Raw genomic sequence first — 19,136 nt, 5'->3', positions numbered from 1 at the left:
CGCAATTGTAAAATTGAAAAGTCGCAAAATATCGGATAACTGCAAAACCGAAAAATTGAAAGGTTCTAGATCGAGAAATTGAAAAATTAGAAAACCAAAATCGGATAATTGTAAATTAAAAAAATTCTGGAACTGAATATTTAAAAAGTCGAAAATTGAGTCGATAAATCAGATCGATAATTAAACAATAAAAAATTGAGAAATTGTAAAACTGAAAATTCGAAGAATGCAAAATTGAATAATTGAGAATTTAAAATTTAAAAAAATCGAGAATGTAAAGTCAAATTAAAAAATCGGAAAATTGAAAAACGAACAATTAAAATGTGTAGATTGACTAATTGAAACATTTTTCGTTTTCCAATTTTCCGGTGTTTCAATTTTCAATTATTGTCATTTTTTCACCGATTTTTTTCTGTTTTTTTACCTTTTTTCAGTTCTGCTATTATTTCAGCCTGTGAATTTTTCAATTTTTCGATTTTTCGACTTGTCAGTTTATGGATTTTTAATTTTATCGATTTCTTTTCTTCAGTTTTTCGTTTCTTCAATTTTTGGATTTGATTTTTCCGTTTTTTCAGTTTTTAGGTGAAGTTTTTCGTTTCTTCAACTTCTCTATTTTTTTGTTTCGCGTTTTTTCAATTTTCCCCTTCTTCAATTTTGTGATTGTTTTTTTTTTCTTTTTTTCAATTTTAACGGAACATTTTAGTTTGATTTTTTATTGTTCTATTTTTCTATTGTTCGATTTTTCAGTTTTTCGTCTAGTTTTATGATTTTTCAATATTTCGGTTTTTCAACTTTTAAACTCTTTTTATTCTTCAATTTTTCGGATTTTCCGTTTATGGATTTTTAATTCTTCGATTTTTGTTTTTTTCTTGTTCGATTTTCACTTCAATTTAAAATTCTTTGTCTTCCGATTTTTTCGATGTATCGCTTTTTTTTTTCTACATTTTGTCCGTTTTCACTTTGCAAAATTGTAAAATTATAAATAAGATTTGAACCATTTGAAAATCGAAAAAATTAAAAACCGTACTAATAAATTGTAAAGTCAAAATAATTCAGAATTATGAAACAGAAAAGTTGAAAAACTGAAAAAATGAAAAATCGAACGAAAATTCAAAAATCAAATGCTGAAAAATCGAAAAATTGCACAATTGTAAGATTGAAAAGTCGCAAAATATCGGACAACTGCAAAACCGAAAAATTGAAAGGTTCTAGATCGAGAAATTGAAAAATTAGAAAACCAAAATCGGATAATTGTAAATTTAAAAAATTCTGGACCTGAATATTTAAAAAGTCGAAAATTGAATCGATAAATCAGATCGATAAATTAAACAATAAAAAATTGAGAAATTGTAAAACTGAAAATTCGAAGAATGCAAAATTGAATAATTGAGAATTTAAAATTTAAAAAAATCGAGAATGTAAAGTCAAATTAAAAAATCGGAAAATTGAAAAACGAACAATTAAAATGTGTAGATTGACTAATTGAAACATTTTTCGTTTTCCAATTTCCCGGTGTTTCAATTTTCAGTTCTGCTATTTTTTCAATTTTTCAATTTTTCGACTTGTCAGTTTATGGATTTTTAATTTTATCGATTTCTTTTCTTCAGTTTTTCGTTTCTTCAATTTTTGGATTTGATTTTTTCGTTTTTTCAGTTTTTAGGTGAAGTTTTTCGTTTCTTCAAATTCTCTATTTTTTTGTTTCTCGTTTCTTCAATTTTTCCTTTCTTGAATTTCTCGATTATTTTTTGTTTCTCGATTTTTCAATTTTCCGTTTCTTTTTCGTTTTTTTCAATTTTAAGTAAGATTTTTCGTTTCTTCAATTTTTCGATTTCTTATGGTTATTATACATAATTTTTTCTTTCTCCAATTATTCGATTCTTTTCTCATTTTTCGAATTTTTCTATTTTTTTTTGTTTCGCGTTTTTTAAAATTTTCCCTTCTTCAATTTTGTGATTGGATTTTTTTTTCAATTTTTAGGGAACAGTTTAGTTTGATTTTTTTATTGTTCTGTTTTTCAGTTTTTCGTCTACAGTTTTATGATTTTTCAATATACCGGCTTTTCAACTTTTAAACTCTTTTTATTCTTCAATTTTTCGGATTTTCAGTTTATAGATTTTTAATTCTTCGATTTTTGTTTTTTTCTTGTTCGATTTTCACTTCAATTTAAAATTTTTTGTCTTCTGATTTTTTCGATGTTTCGCTTTTTTTCTAAATTTTGTCTGTTTTCACTTTGGAATTTTTCAATGTTTTACTTTTCCAATTGTTTGACTTTTTTTAGTTTTTCGATCTTCAATTTTAAATTTTTAATTCTTCCGTTTCTCGACCTTCAATTTTCTCTCAAAATTTTTCATGTTTCGACTTGTAAAACTGAAAATTCGAAGAATTGCAAAATTGAATAATTGAGAATTTAAAATTTTAAAAAATCGAGAATGTGAAGTCAAATTAAAAAATCGGAAAATTGAAAAACGAAAAATTAAAATGTGTACATTGACTAATTGAAAAATTTTTCCAATTTTCCGATGTTTCAATTTCCTGTTATTGTCATTTTTTCAACGATTTTTTTTTATCTTTTCTGCTATTTTTTCAACCTGTGAATTTTTAAATTTTTCGATTTTTTTAAATTTCACAATTTTTCGACTTGTCAGTTTATGGATTTTTAATTGTATCGATTTCTTTTCTTCAATTTTTCGTTTCTTCAATGTTTGGATTTGATTTTTTCGTTTTTTCAGTTTTTATGTAAAATTTTTCGTTTCTTGAATTTTTCCATATCTTAGTTGTTATTATACATAATTTTTTATTTCTCCAATTATTCGATTTTTTCTTGTTTCCTCATTTTTCGAATTTTTCAATATTTTTTTTGTTTCGCGTTTTTTCAATTTTTCGCTTCAATTTTGTGATTGGAATTTTTTTCTTTTTTCAGTTTTTAGGGAACATTTTAGTTCTTGCAGTTTTTCGTTTTGCATTTCATTGATCTTCCAAATTTCAATTTTGTTTTTCGTTTCTTTAGTTTTTTGTTTTTTTATTTATCGCTGTTTCACTTTTTTGGTTTTTTCAATTACTTCTTGTTTGTCGTTTTTTCGGTTTTTCGATTTGTAATTTCTCTACTTTTAAATATATACCTAATTTTCTGTTTCTTCAATTTTCGTTTTTTTTTTCTCGATTTTTAAATTTTTCGGTTCGTCAGTTTTCAGACTTTTCAAAAAAATGTAAAATTGTAAAACTGCAAAATCGTAAAAATTATAAATTACAAATTGAAAAATTCAAAATTGCAAAATTGAAATATCGAAAAATTTTAAAATTGTAAAATTATAAGAATTGAACAATTTGAGTATAGAAAAAATTAAAAATCATATTATTAAATTGTAAAATCAAAACATTTTAAAATTATAAACTATGTATGTAGAAAAGTTGAAAAACCGAAAAATTCTGAAATCGAGAAATTTTAAAATCGAAAAAATCAAAGTTTGGGTAATTGTAAAATCGGAAATTTTCAAAATTGAAAAACCGAAAAATGGAAAGCTTGAAAAATTAAAATCGAAAATCGAAAATTATAAACTGAGAATCGAAAAACTGGAAAAATCCGATAATTGCGAAATCGAAAAATTGAAAGATTCTAAATCAAGAAATTGAAATGTGAGAAAACCAAAAATTGGATAATTGTAAAATTAAAAAATTCCAAAATTACCAATTCTGGAAGTGGAATTAAAAATTGAAAAATTGTAAAACTGAAAAATCGAATATGAAGTAAAATTGAAAAATCGGAAAATTGAAAAACGAAAAATTATAAAATATTACCATTGACAATTTGAAAAGTTTTTCCTGCGTTTCAGTTTCAGTTATTGTCATTTTTTGACACATTTTTTTTGTTTTGTTTTTTTTTTGCGCATTGATGCTGCATTTTGTTGTTTTTGTTTTCACCTTTTTTGTAATTTTTTGCGCGTAATTTTACCTCTTTTTTGAGTGGCATTTTTGTGACTCTTTTATCCTCCCTTTTTTGTCGGTTTTTTCCTCTTTTTTTGTTCCTTTTTTCACGCATTTTTTTTTTCCTTAAATCTTTTGTTATACTTTTCTTATGAATTTTACCGTAATTGGATCTGGGACTTGTCGCAAAATAAAGGTTATTTTTTTAATAAGGATTTTTTTATTTTATGTTTAAATATGTGTACCCCTTTTTTTGTTCGGCATTTTTGTGCCTTTATTTACACATTCTTTTGTAGCTTTTTTTACGCATTTTTGCTTTTTTTTTGGGCATTTTTCTTATTTTTTGTCGCTTTTTTCTCGTTTTTCGGTCGGCTTTTTATTATTATTTTTTTGTCGCTGTTTCACCCTTTTTTGTTGACCAGGGTTTTTTTCTTCTTTTTTTTTGTCACCTCTTCTTTGTCTTTTTTGTTTAATAATAAATATTTTACGCATTTTTGTTGTTTTTTATAATTTTTTAAAACGTCTTGTCTTTTTTTTATCTTTTTGTGTCTCTTTTTTAACACATTTTTTTTTAACGCATTTTTTGAAATCAAGTTTTTGAGCATTTTTTGTCCGTTTTTTCACTTCTTTTGACGCATTTTTGAAGGTTTTTTTTGTCAATTTTTCTTAGTTTTTTGTTGCATTTTTACCGCTTTTTTCGTCGCTTTATTTATCTCGGTTTATTTTTTTTCCCGTCTTTTTTCTAATTTTTGCGTGGTTTACTTCTTTTTTCATTTAGCATTTTTAATGGCTTTTTTATAGTAATTTTTTTGTGTCTATTTTTGCCACCTTTTTTTTCCCACTTATTTACCTTTTTTTATGCATTTTTGTAGTTTTTTTTTTCAACTTTTTTTTTATCATTTTTTATGAGTTTTACTCCATTTTTTTGTCGTGGATTCGCAAAATCAAATTTTATAAGTTACCTGAAAAACTCGATTTGTTTAAATTTCTTTAAATTGTACGTCCGACGCCTACCTTGCGATTAAAAAAATAGTCACAATTGAAAAAAATATCGATGACATCACAACTTAGAAAATTAATTCCTACAATTTAAAAATCAATAGCTAAAAATCATTGTCCCGTATAAGTCTCGCCAAATTCAAATAACAATCACGTTTAATCCAAAGTCACCAAAAAAGGAAACACGTGGGCTCAAGCCGTGCCATTACTAGCATCCGCCGCGCTCGTGTGTTCATCGGGGGTATAGCTCAGTGGTAGAGCATTCGACTGCAGATCGAGAGGTCCCCGGTTCAAACCCGGGTGCCCCCTCAGTCTTTTTTCTTTTTTTTTTCTCCTCTCCATCAACGTCCGCTCCATCACAACAACAAAATGAATCACAATTGACGATTTCGGTAATTATTTGTCGCCCAGACGCCGGTCACTATCGAGCGCTGAAAGGTTTAAGGTCAATCGGTCATTGATTGTTATTCACAATGGCTCTCATTGTTCTCACCCAATACTCTGCTTTCGGCCGCAGGACCGGATCCAGGACACCCAACGGCGAGTCGAAATCGTGGTTCGGAAGCAAGCCGACGAAGCCGGCGAAGAGCAGGGACGTCCAGGTATGCAGAAAGTCGGAAACGACGCGATTGCGTTATCTAGCTTGTCGTAGATAAAGCCGATTTCGGCGTCCTCGCCGGCCCTGAACAACAACAATGAGGGCAAGAAGAGCGCCAGGCCGCTGACGATCGCCACGGACTCGAACATTACGCTGAGGAGGTGAGTTTTTTGTGTTTTCGAGGCGAGGACGGTTTCTGTGGCGTAAGGAGCTTTTTTTTTCCGTTATTTAGCCCGTTTAGTGTTTTATGACCTTTTTATGGATACGCATTCCGTGCCTCATTGCATACAAATAATTATCTTCGGTGGTATCAAGGACGAAATGTGAATCATTCATACCAACTTAATCCAATTTACACGACCTCGCTATCAACAGGTGGCTGGCGGAAAGGAAACACCGTTTTGAGTGCAAAGTTTTTATTATTAATGGACTGAAATACATTAAAATAATCTGGAATGCATTTCCGCCCGTTTTAAAAGTAGTGGGGAATTTGAAACCTCTAAATCTTAATTTGCTAAAATTCTCGTTGGGAAAATTCTAAATTCCAAAAATCTTCCTTGGTTAATTTTTTTAAAACTACACAAATCTAATAATTTTCGTTTCCAAAATTCCAAAATCTGAAAATCTCGCTTGATTTTGTTGAAGGAAATTTTAAAAATCACTGTTTTCGAAAATTTGGAATTTCCTTAAAAAATTAAATGTTCAAATCACTTGTAAATCTTAATTGTTTGCTGAAATTTTCGTTCCGAAATTTCCAAAATCCGAAAATTTTGGTTGATTTTGTTAAAAGTGCACAAATCCAAAGTCGTTTTCGAAAATTCTGAGAACCAAATGTTTAAATTACATCGGAAGAAAATCTTCGTCGATCTTCTTTAAGATAAATCAAAAATTCCAGTTTTCGAAATTTCGAAATTCTCTTGAAAATTAAAATTTCAAATTTCGTGAAAATCTTAATTATTTGCCGGAATTTTCGTTTCAAAATTCCAAAATCTGAAAATCTCGGTTGATTTTGTTGAAGGAAAATTTAAAAATCACTGTTTTCGAAAATTCGTAATTCCTTTGAAAATTAAATGTTTAAATCACGTGGAAATCTTAATTGTTTGCTGAAATTTTCGTTTCCAAATTTCCAAAATTCAAAAATCTTGGTTCATTTTGTTCAAAATGGACAAATCCAAAGTCGTTTTCGAAAATTCTGAGAACCAAATGTTTAAATTACATCTGAAGAAAATCTTCGTCGATCTTCTTTAAGATAAATCAAAAATTCCAGTTTTCGAAACTTCGAAATTCTCTTGAAAATTAAATTTTCAAATTTCGTGAAAATCTTAATTATTTGCCGGAATTTTCGTTTCAAAATTCCAAAATCTGAAAATCTCGGTTGATTTTGTTGAAGGAAAATTTAAAAATCACTGTTTTCGAAAATTCGGAATTCCTTTAAAAATTAAATGTTTAAATCACGTGGAAATCTTAATTGTTTGCTGAAATTTTCGTTTCAAAATTTCCAAAATCCGAAAATCGTGGTTGATTTTGTTAAAAGTGGAAAAATCCAAAGTCGTTTTCGAAAATTCTGAGAACCAAATGTTTAAATTACATCTGAAGAAAATCTTCGTCGATCTTCTTTAAGATAAATCAAAAATTCCAGTTTTCGAAATTTCGAAATTCTCTTGAAAATTAAATTTTCAAATTTCGTGAAAATCTTAATTATTTGCCGGAATTTTCGTTTCCAAAATTCCAAAATCTGAAAATCTCGGTTGATTTTGTTGAAGGAAGATTTAAAAATCACTGTTTTCGAAAATTCGGGTTTTCCCTTGAAAATTAAAAGTTTAAATCACGTGGGAATCTTCATTGTTTGCTGAAATTTTCGTTTCGAAATTTCCAAAATCTGAAAATCGTGGTTGATTTTGTTAAAAGTGCACAAATCCAAAGTCGTTTTCGAAAATTCTGAGAACCAAATGTTTAAATTTCATCTGAAGAAAATCTTCGTCGATTTTCTTTAAGATAAACCAAAAATTCCAGTTTTCGAAATTTCGAAATTCTCTTGAAAATTAAATTTTCAAATTTCGTGAAAATCTTAATTATTTGCCGGTATTTTCGTTTCCAAAATTCCAAAATCTGAAAATCTCGGTTGATTTTGTTGAAGGAAAATTAAAAATCACTGTTTTCGAAAATTCGGAAATCCCTTGAAAATTAAATGTTTAAATCACGTGGAAATCTTAATTGTTTGCTGAAATTTTCGTTTCCAAATTTCCAAAATTCAAAAATCTTGGTTGATTTTGTTAAAAGTGCACAAATCCAAAGTCGTTTTCGAAAATTCTGAAAACCAAATGTTTAAATTACATCTGAAGAAAATCTTCGACGATCTTCTTTAAGATAAATCAAAAATTCCAGTTTTCGAAATTTTGAAGTTCTCTTGAAAATTAAAATTTCAAATTTCGTGAAAATCTTAATTATTTGCCGGAATTTTCGTTTCAAAATTCCAAAATCTGAAAATCTCGGTTGATTTTGTTGAAGGAAAATTTAAAAATCACTCTTTTCGAAAATTCCGAATTCCTTTAAAAATTAAATGTTTAAATCACGTGGAAATCGTAATTGTTTGCTGAAATTTTCGTTTCAACATTTCCAAAATCCGAAAATCGTGGTTGATTTTGTTAAAAGTGGACAAATCCAAAGTCGTTTTCGAAAATTCTGAGAACCAAATGTTTAAATTACATCTGAAGAAAATCTTCGACGATCTTCTTTAAGATAAATCAAAAATTCCAGTTTTCGAAATTTTGAAGTTCTCTTGAAAATTAAATTTTCAAATTTCGTGAAAATCTTAATTATTTGCCGGAATTTTCGTTCCAAAATTCCAAAATCTGAAAATCTCGGTTGATTTTGTTGAAGGAAAATTTAAAAATCACTGTTTTCGAAAATTCGTAATTCCTTTGAAAATTAAATGTTTAAATCACGTGGAAATCTTAATTGTTTGCTGAAATTTTCGTTTCCAAATTTCCAAAATTCAAAAATCTTGGTTCATTTTGTTCAAAATGGACAAATCCAAAGTCGTTTTCGAAAATTCTGAGAACCAAATGTTTAAATTTCATCTGAAGAAAATCTTCGTCGATCTTCTTTAAGATAAATCAAAAATTCCAGTTTTCGAAATTTCGAAATTCTCTTGAAAATTAAATTTTCAAATTTCGTGAAAATCTTAATTATTTGCCGGAATTTTCGTTTCCAAAATTCCAAAATCTGAAAATCTCGGTTGATTTTGTTGAAGGAAGATTTAAAAATCACTGTTTTCGAAAATTCGGGTTTTCCCTTGAAAATTAAAAGTTTAAATCACGTGGGAATCTTCATTGTTTGCTGAAATTTTCGTTTCGAAATTTCCAAAATCTGAAAATCTTGGTTGATTTTGTTAAAAGTGCACAAATCCAAAGTCGTTTTCGAAAATTCTGAGAACCAAATGTTTAAATTACATCTGAAGAAAATCTTCGTCGATCTTCTTTAAGATAAATCAAAAATTCCAGTTTTCGAAATTTCGAAATTCTCTTGAAAATTAAATTTTCAAATTTCGTGAAAATCTTAATTATTTGCCGGAATTTTCGTTTCCAAAATTCCAAAATCTGAAAATCTCGGTTGATTTTGTTGAAGGAAGATTTAAAAATCACTGTTTTCGAAAATTCGGGTTTTCCCTTGAAAATTAAAAGTTTAAATCACGTGGGAATCTTCATTGTTTGCTGAAATTTTCGTTTCGAAATTTCCAAAATCTGAAAATCGTGGTTGATTTTGTTAAAAGTGCACAAATCCAAAGTCGTTTTCGAAAATTCTGAGAACCAAATGTTTAAATTTCATCTGAAGAAAATCTTCGTCGATTTTCTTTAAGATAAACCAAAAATTCCAGTTTTCGAAATTTCGAAATTCTCTTGAAAATTAAATTTTCAAATTTCGTGAAAATCTTAATTATTTGCCGGTATTTTCGTTTCCAAAATTCCAAAATCTGAAAATCTCGGTTGATTTTGTTGAAGGAAAATTAAAAATCACTGTTTTCGAAAATTCGGAAATCCCTTGAAAATTAAATGTTTAAATCACGTGGAAATCTTAATTGTTTGCTGAAATTTTCGTTTCCAAATTTCCAAAATTCAAAAATCTTGGTTGATTTTGTTAAAAGTGCACAAATCCAAAGTCGTTTTCGAAAATTCTGAAAACCAAATGTTTAAATTACATCTGAAGAAAATCTTCGACGATCTTCTTTAAGATAAATCAAAAATTCCAGTTTTCGAAATTTTGAAGTTCTCTTGAAAATTAAAATTTCAAATTTCGTGAAAATCTTAATTATTTGCCGGAATTTTCGTTTCAAAATTCCAAAATCTGAAAATCTCGGTTGATTTTGTTGAAGGAAAATTTAAAAATCACTCTTTTCGAAAATTCCGAATTCCTTTAAAAATTAAATGTTTAAATCACGTGGAAATCGTAATTGTTTGCTGAAATTTTCGTTTCAACATTTCCAAAATCCGAAAATCGTGGTTGATTTTGTTAAAAGTGGACAAATCCAAAGTCGTTTTCGAAAATTCTGAGAACCAAATGTTTAAATTACATCTGAAGAAAATCTTCGACGATCTTCTTTAAGATAAATCAAAAATTCCAGTTTTCGAAATTTTGAAGTTCTCTTGAAAATTAAATTTTCAAATTTCGTGAAAATCTTAATTATTTGCCGGAATTTTCGTTCCAAAATTCCAAAATCTGAAAATCTCGGTTGATTTTGTTGAAGGAAAATTTAAAAATCACTGTTTTCGAAAATTCGTAATTCCTTTGAAAATTAAATGTTTAAATCACGTGGAAATCTTAATTGTTTGCTGAAATTTTCGTTTCCAAATTTCCAAAATTCAAAAATCTTGGTTCATTTTGTTCAAAATGGACAAATCCAAAGTCGTTTTCGAAAATTCTGAGAACCAAATGTTTAAATTTCATCTGAAGAAAATCTTCGTCGATCTTCTTTAAGATAAATCAAAAATTCCAGTTTTCGAAATTTCGAAATTCTCTTGAAAATTAAATTTTCAAATTTCGTGAAAATCTTAATTATTTGCCGGAATTTTCGTTTCAAAATTCCAAAATCTGAAAATCTCGGTTGATTTTGTTGAAGGAAAATTTAAAAATCACTCTTTTCGAAAATTCGGGTTTTCCCTTGAAAATTTAAAGTTTAAATCACGTGGAAATCTTCATTGTTTGCTGAAATTTTCGTTTCAAAATTTCCAAGATCCGAAAATCGTGGTTGATTTTGTTAAAAGTGGACAAATCCAAAGTCGTTTTCGAAAATTCTGAGAACCAAATGTTTAAATTACATCTGAAGAAAATCTTCGTCGATCTTCTTTAAGATAAATCAAAAATTCCAGTTTTCGAAATTTCGAAATTCTCTTGAAAATTAAATTTTCAAATTTCGTGAAAATCTTAATTATTTGCCGGAATTTTCGTTTCCAAAATTCCAAAATCTGAAATCTCGGTTGATTTTGTTGAAGGAAAATTTAAAAATCACTGTTTTCGAAAATTCGGAAATCCCTTGAAAATTAAATGTTTAAATCACGTGGAAATCTTAATTGTTTGCTGAAATTTTCGTTTCCAAATTTCCAAAATTCAAAAATCTTGGTTGATTTTGTTAAAAGTGCACAAATCCAAAGTCGTTTTCGAAAATTCTGAAAACCAAATGTTTAAATTACATCTGAAGAAAATCTTCGACGATCTTCTTTAAGATAAATCAAAAATTCCAGTTTTCGAAATTTTGAAGTTCTCTTGAAAAATTAAATTTTTAAATTTCGTGAAAATCTTAATTATTTGCCGGAATTTTCGTTTCCAAAATTCCAAAATCTGAAAATCTCGGTTGATTTTGTTGAAGGAAAATTTAAAAATCACTCTTTTCGAAAATTCGGGTTTTCCCTTGAAAATTAAAAGTTTAAATCACGTGGAAATCTTCATTGTTTGCTGAAATTTTCGTTTCAAAATTTCCAAAATCCGAAAATCGTGGTTGATTTTGTTAAAAGTGGACAAATCCAAAGTCGTTTTCGAAAATTCTGAGAACCAAATGTTTAAATTACATCTGAAGAAAATCTTCGTCGATCTTCTTTAAGATAAATCAAAAATTCTAGTTTTCGAAATTTCGAAATTCTCTTGAAAATTAGATTTTTGAAATATCGTGAAAATCTTAATTATTTGCCGGAATTTTCGTTTCCAAAATTCCAAAATCTGAAAATCTCGGTTGATTTTGTTGCAGGAAAATTTAAAAAACACTGTTTTCGAAAATTCGCAATTCTCTTGAAAATTAAAAGTTCAAATCACGTGGAAATCTTAATTGTTTGCTGAAATTTTCGTTTCGAAATTTCCAAAATCCGAAAATCTTGGTTGATTTTGTTAAAAGTGCACAAATCCAAAGTCGTTTTTGAGAATTCTGAGAACCAAATGTTTAAATTACATCTGAAGAAAATCTTCCTCGATCTTCTTTAAGATAAATCAAAAATTCTAGTTTTCGAAATTTCGAAATTCTCTTGAAAATTAGATTTTTGAAATATCGTGAAAATCTTAATTATTTGCCGGAATTTTCGTTTCCAAAATTCCAAAATCTGAAAATCTCGGTTGATTTTGTTGCAGGAAAATTTAAAAAACACTGTTTTCGAAAATTCGCAATTCTCTTGAAAACTAAAAGTTCAAGTCACGTGTAAATCTTAATTGTTTGCTGAAATTTTCGTTTCGAAATTTCCAAAATCCGAAAATCGTGGTTGATTTTGTTAAAAGTGCACAAATCCAAAGTCGTTTTCGAAAATTCTGAGAACCAAATGTTTAAATTACATCTGAAAAAAATCTTCGACGATCTTCTTTAAGATAAATCAAAAATTCCAGTTTTCGAAATTTCGAAATTCTCTTGAAAATTAGATTTTTGAAATATCGTGAAAATCTTAATTATTTGCCGGAATTTTCGTTTCCAAAATTCCAAAATCTGAAAATCTCGGTTGATTTTGTTGAAGGAAAATTTAAAAATCACTGTTTTCGAAAATTCGGAATTCCCTTGAAAATTAAATGTTTAAATCACTTGAAAATCTTGATTGTTTGCTGAAATTTTCGTTTCAAAATTTCCAAAATCCGAAAATCGTGGTTGATTTTGTTAAAAGTGGACAAATCCAAAGTCGTTTTCGAAAATTCTGAGAACCAAATGTTTAAATTACATCTGAAGAAAATCTTCGTCGATTTTCTTTAACATAAATCTAAAATTCCCGTTCTCGAAATTTCAAAATCCCTTTAAAAATTAAATTTTCTAATTGCGCGAAAATCTTAATTATTTGCCAGAATTTTCGTTTCCAAAATTCTAAAATCTGAAAATCTCGGTTGATTTTGTTGAAGGAAAATTTAAAAATCACTGTTTTCGAAAATTCGGAATTCCTTTAAAAATTAAATGTTTAAATCACGTGGAAATCTTAATTGTTTGCTGAAATTTTCGTTTCCAAATTTCCAAAATTCAAAAATCTTGGTTCATTTTGTTCAAAATGGACAAATCCAAAGTCGTTTTCGAAAATTCTGAGAACCAAATGTTTAAATTACATCTGAAGAAAATCTTCGACGATCTTCTTTAAGATAAATCAAAAATTCCAGTTTTCGAAATTTTGAAGTTCTCTTGAAAATTAAATTTTCAAATTTCGTGAAAATCTTAATTATTTGCCGGAATTTTCGTTTCAAAATTCCAAAATCTGAAAATCTCGGTTGATTTTGTTGAAGGAAAATTTAAAATCACTGTTTTCGAAAATTCGGAATTCCTTTAAAAATTAAATGTTTAAATCACTTGAAAATCTTGATTGTTTGCTGAAATTTTCGTTTCAAAATTTCCAAAATCCGAAAATCGTGGTTGATTTTGTTAAAAGTGGACAAATCCAAAGTCGTTTTCGAAAATTCTGAGAACCAAATGTTTAAATTACATCTGAAGAAAATCTTCGTCGATTTTCTTTAACATAAATCTAAAATTCCCGTTCTCGAAATTTCAAAATCCCTTTAAAAATTAAATTTTCTAATTGCGCGAAAATCTTAATTATTTGCCAGAATTTTCGTTTCCAAAATTCTAAAATCTGAAAATCTCGGTTGATTTTGTTGAAGGAAAATTTAAAAATCACTGTTTTCGAAAATTCGGAATTCCTTTAAAAATTAAATGTTTAAATCACGTGGAAATCTTAATTGTTTGCTGAAATTTTCGTTTCCAAATTTCCAAAATTCAAAAATCTTGGTTCATTTTGTTCAAAATGGACAAATCCAAAGTCGTTTTCGAAAATTCTGAGAACCAAATGTTTAAATTACATCTGAAGAAAATCTTCGACGATCTTCTTTAAGATAAATCAAAAATTCCAGTTTTCGAAATTTTGAAGTTCTCTTGAAAATTAAATTTTCAAATTTCGTGAAAATCTTAATTATTTGCCGGAATTTTCGTTTCAAAATTCCAAAATCTGAAAATCTCGGTTGATTTTGTTGAAGGAAAATTTAAAATCACTGTTTTCGAAAATTCGGAATTCCTTTAAAAATTAAATGTTTAAATCACTTGAAAATCTTGATTGTTTGCTGAAATTTTCGTTTCAAAATTTCCAAAATCCGAAAATCGTGGTTGATTTTGTTAAAAGTGGACAAATCCAAAGTCGTTTTCGAAAATTCTGAGAACCAAATGTTTAAATTACATCTGAAGAAAATCTTCGTCGATTTTCTTTAACATAAATCTAAAATTCCCGTTCTCGAAATTTCAAAATCCCTTTAAAAATTAAATTTTCTAATTGCGCGAAAATCTTAATTATTTGCCAGAATTTTCGTTTCCAAAATTCTAAAATCTGAAAATCTCGGTTGATTTTGTTGAAGGAAAATTTAAAAATCACTGTTTTCGAAAATTCGGAATTCCTTTAAAAATTAAATGTTTAAATCACGTGGAAATCTTAATTGTTTGCTGAAATTTTCGTTTCAAAATTTCCAAAATCCGAAAATCGTGGTTGATTTTGTTAAAAGTGGACAAATCCAAAGTCGTTTTCGAAAATCCTGAGAACCAAATGTTTAAATTACATCTGAAGAAAATCTTCGACGATCTTCTTTAAGATAAATCAAAAATTCCAGTTTTCGAAATTTCGAAATTCTCTTGAAAATTAAAATTTCAAATTTCGTGAAAATCTTAATTATTTGCCGGGATTTTCGTTTGCAAAATTCCAAAATCTGAAAATCTCGGTTGATTTTGTTGAAGGAAAATTTAAAAATCACTGTTTTCGAAAATTCGCAATTCCTTTGAAAATTAAATGTTTAAATCACGTGGAAATCTTCATTGTTTGCTGAAATTTATTTTCGAAATTTCCAAAATCCGAAAATCGTGGTTGATTTTGTTAAAAGTGCACAAATCCAAAGTCGTTTTCGAAAATTCTGAAAACCAAATGTTTAAATTACATCTGAAGAAAATCTTCGACGATCTTCTTTAAGATAAATCAAAAATTCCAGTTTTCGAAATTTTGAAGTTCTCTTGAAAATTAAATTTTCAAATTTCGTGAAAATCTTAATTATTTGCCGGAATTTTCGTTTCAAAATTCCAAAATCTGAAAATCTCGGTTGATTTTGTTGAAGGAAAATTTAGAAATCACTGTTTTCGAAAATTCGGAATTCCTTTGAAAATTAAATGTTTAAATCACGTGGAAATCGTAATTGTTTGCTGAAATTTTCGTTTCAAAATTTCCAAAATCCGAAAATCGTGGTTGATTTTGTTAAAAGTGGACAAATCCAAAGTCGTTTTCGAAAATTCCGAGAACCAAATGTTTAAATTACATCTGAAGAAAATCTTCGTCGATTTTCTTTAACATAAATCTAAAATTCCCGTTCTCGAAATTTCAAAATCCCTTTAAAAATAAAATTTTCTAATTGCGCGAAAATCTTTATTTGCCGGAATTTTCGTTTCCAAAATTCTAAAATCTGAAAATCTCGGTTGATTTTGTTGAAGGAAAATTCAAAAATCACTGTTTTCGAAAATTCGGGTTTTCCCTTGAAAATTAAATGTTTAAATCACGTGGAAATCTTAATTGTTTGCTGAAATTTTCGTTTCAAAATTTCCAAAATCCGAAAATCGTGGTTGATTTTGTTAAAAGTGGACAAATCCAAAGTCGTTTTCGAAAATTCTAAGAACCAAATGTTTAAATTACATCTGAAGAAAATCTTCGTCGATTTTCTTTAACATAAATCTAAAATTCCCGTTCTCGAAATTTCAAAATCCCTTTAAAAATTAAATTTTCTAATTGCGCGAAAATCTTAATTATTTGCCGGAATTTTCGTTTCCAAAATTCTAAAATCTGAAAATCTCGGTTGATTTTGTTGAAGGAGAATTTAAAAATCACTGTTTTCGAAAATTCGTAATTTCTTTGAAAATTAAATGTTTAAATCACGTGGAAATCTTAATTGTTTGCTGAAATTTTCGTTTCCAAATTTCCAAAATTCAAAAATCTTGGTTCATTTTGTTCAAAATGGACAAATCCAAAGTCGTTTTCGAAAATTCTGAGAACCAAATGTTTAAATTACATCTGAAGAAAATCTTCGTCGATCTTCTTTAAGATAAATCAAAAATTCCAGTTTTCGAAATTTCGAAATTCTCTTGAAAATTAAATTTTCAAATTTCGTGAAAATCTTAATTATTTGCCGGGATTTTCGTTTGCAAAATTCCAAAATCTGAAAATCTCGGTTGATTTTGTTGAAGGAAAATTTAAAAATCACTGTTTTCGAAAATTCGCAATTCCTTTGAAAATGAAATGTTTAAATCACGTGGAAATCTTAATTGTTTGCTGAAATTTTCGTTTCCAAATTTCCAAAATTCAAAAATCTTGGTTCATTTTGTTCAAAATGGACAAATCCAAAGTCGTTTTCGAAAATTCTTAGAACCAAATGTTTAAATTACATCTGAAGAAAATCTTCGTCGATCTTCTTTAAGATAAATCAAAAATTCCAGTTTTCGAAATTTCGAAATTCTCTTGAAAATTAAATTTTCAAATTTCGTGAAAATCTTAATTATTTGCCGGAATTTTCGTTTCAAAATTCCAAAATCTGAAAGTCTCGGTTGATTTTGTTGAAGGAAAACTTAAAAATCACTGTTTTCGAAAATTCGGAAATCCCTTGAAAATTAAATGTTTAAATCACGTGGAAATCTTAATTGTTTGCTGAAATTTTCGTTTCCAAATTTCCAAAATTCAAAAATCTTGGTTGATTTTGTTAAAAGTGGACAAATCCAAAGTCGTTTTCGAAAATTCTGAAAACCAAATGTTTAAATTACATCTGAAGAAAATCTTCGACGATCTTCTTTAAGATAAATCAAAAATTCCAGTTTTCGAAATTTTGAAGTTCTCTTGAAAATTAAATTTTCAAATTTCGTGAAAATCTTAATTATTTGCCGGAATTTTCGTTTCAAAATTCCAAAATCTGAAAATCTCGGTTGATTTTGTTGAAGGAAAATTTAAAAATCACTGTTTTCGAAAATTCGCAATTCCTTTGAAAATTAAATGTTTAAATCACGTGGAAATCTTGATTGTTTGCTGAAATTTTCGTTTCAAAATTTCCAAAATCCGAAAATCTTGGTTGATTTTGTTAAAAGTGGACAAATCCAAAGTCGTTTTCGAAAATTCTGAGAACCAAATGTTTAAATTACATCTGAAGAAAATCTTCGTAGATCTTCTTTAAGATAAATCAAAAATTCCAGTTTTCGAAATTTAGAAATTCTCTTGAAAATTAAATTTTCAAATTTCGTGAAAATCTTAATTAGTATTTGCCGGAATTTTCGTTTCCAAAATTCTAAAATCTGAAAATCTCGGTTGATTTTGTTGAAGGAAAATTTAAAAATCACTGTTTTCGAAAATTCGGAATTCCTTTGAAAATTAAATGTTTAAATCACGTGGAAATCTTAATTGTTTGCTGAAATTTTCGTTTCCAAATTTCCAAAATTCAAAAATCTTGGTTCATTTTGTTCAAAATGGACAAATCCAAAGTCGTTTTCGAAAATTCTGAGAACCAAATGTTTAAATTTCATCTGAAGAAAATCTTCGTCGATCTTCTTTAAGATAAATCAAAAATTCCAGTTTTCGAAATTTCGAAATTCTCTTGAAAATTAAATTTTCAAATTTCGTGAAAATCTTAATTATTTGCCGGAATTTTCGTTTCAAAATTCCAAAATCTGAAAATCTCGGTTGATTTTGTTGAAGGAAAATTTAAAAATCACTGTTTTCGAAAATTCGTAATTCCTTTGAAAATTAAATGTTTAAATCACGTGGAAATCTTCATTGTTTGCTGAAATTTTCGTTTCCAAATTTCCAAAATTCAAAAATCTTGGTTCATTTTGTTCAAAATGGACAAATCCAAAGTCGTTTTCGAAAATTCTGAGAACCAAATGTTTAAATTACATCTGAAGAAAATCTTCGTCGATCTTCTTTAAGATAAATCAAAAATTCCAGTTTTCGAAATTTCGAAATTCTCTTGAAAATTAAATTTTCAAATTTCGTGAAAATCTTAATTATTTGCCGGGATTTTCGTTTACAAAATTCCAAAATCTGAAAATCTCGGTTGATTTGTTGAAGGAAAATTTAAAAATCACTGTTTTCGAAAATTCGGAAATCCCTTGAAAATTAAATGTTTAAATCACGTGGAAATCTTAATTGTTTGCTGAAATTTTCGTTTCCAAATTTCCAAAATCCGAAAATCTTGGTTGATTTTGTGAAAAGTGCGCAAATCCAAAGTTTCTTTTTCGAAAATGCTAAATTCTCTTCAAAATTAAATGTTTAAATCACGTGGAAATCTTAATTCCAAATTCAAAATTTGGAAATCTTGGTTGATTTTAGAGAAGGCAAATCTAAATTTCCGTTTTTGAAGATTCTAAAGGTTTCGTGAAAATTAAATGTTTAAGGGCCAGATTACACAATCTTTTAACTGAGATTAAGATCACGCATTTAACGAGGCGTTTAGCGACGTCTGATTGGCGTAGAATCGGTCACGTGGCACTTTAATCCTGTGTTAACTTACACAAACCAGGTCTAAAACTCGTGAAAATCTAATTCGCGCTGAAATTTTAGTGTATGGAATTCCAAAATCTGAAAATCTTGGTTGATTTTATTGAAAATACAAAAATCTAAAATTTCCGATTTCGAAAATTCGAAATTCTCTTGAAAATTAAGTGTTTCAATCACGCGAAAACTGAATTCGCCAAAATTGTAAAATCTGAAAATCCTAGTTAATCTCAAAACTTTAAATTTTTTATGATAAATACGCTGCTGCATTTAGGAAACTTCCAGAAATACATTCGGTGGAAGAGAAACATTGAATCACGGGATTTAAAAACACCAAAATAATCTGGAACGCATTTCCGCCCGTTTTAAAAATAATAGGGAATTAATATGACGGCGGCGGCATGTGGAGACCTTAGAGGAGCGATCGTGGGAACAGGAAAGAGACAAATTCCCTTTTTTAAGGGCGTTTTTCCGCGTACTCGTGAAACCCGAAACGGTCAGGTTTTTTGTTCGTCGATAGTCGAAGGGGTCGCGGCGTGCCATGCACAAACCAGGCCCGTAATTAAAAATTCAAGTCGCTCGAATTCCAACCTGGACCGACTCGACCTCGCCTCGCCGTG

At 28.1% G+C, this 19,136-nt stretch overlaps 1 protein-coding gene and 1 non-coding gene across 6 annotated transcripts in view; both read left to right on the top strand.

The window, feature by feature from the left end:
* The window catches only part of LOC135140650 (putative leucine-rich repeat-containing protein DDB_G0290503), a 59,080-nt gene that overhangs the window by 28,814 nt on the left and 11,130 nt on the right, over window positions 1-19,136 (top strand). For all 5 annotated transcript variants that reach the window (XM_064071287.1, XM_064071290.1, XM_064071289.1 and 2 more), the window contains 2 exons: window positions 5,438-5,522; window positions 5,573-5,679. In XM_064071287.1, the coding sequence (XP_063927357.1) occupies window positions 5,438-5,522; window positions 5,573-5,679 (192 nt within the window). The remainder of the gene's footprint in view (window positions 1-5,437; window positions 5,523-5,572; window positions 5,680-19,136) is intronic.
* On the top strand, window positions 5,158-5,229 carry Trnac-gca (transfer RNA cysteine (anticodon GCA)). The gene has a single exon. It is a non-coding gene; the product is annotated as a tRNA-Cys (tRNA).

This window comes from Zophobas morio, unplaced genomic scaffold (genome assembly GCF_036711695.1).
Source record: "Zophobas morio isolate AGI-343-1 ecotype UQ-CSIRO unplaced genomic scaffold, CSIRO_AGI_Zmor_V1 ptg000040l, whole genome shotgun sequence".
NCBI lineage: Eukaryota > Metazoa > Arthropoda > Insecta > Coleoptera > Tenebrionidae > Zophobas > Zophobas morio.
The sequence above is the reverse complement of the archived record's forward strand: the minus strand, read 5'-3'. Positions and strand labels throughout refer to the sequence as shown.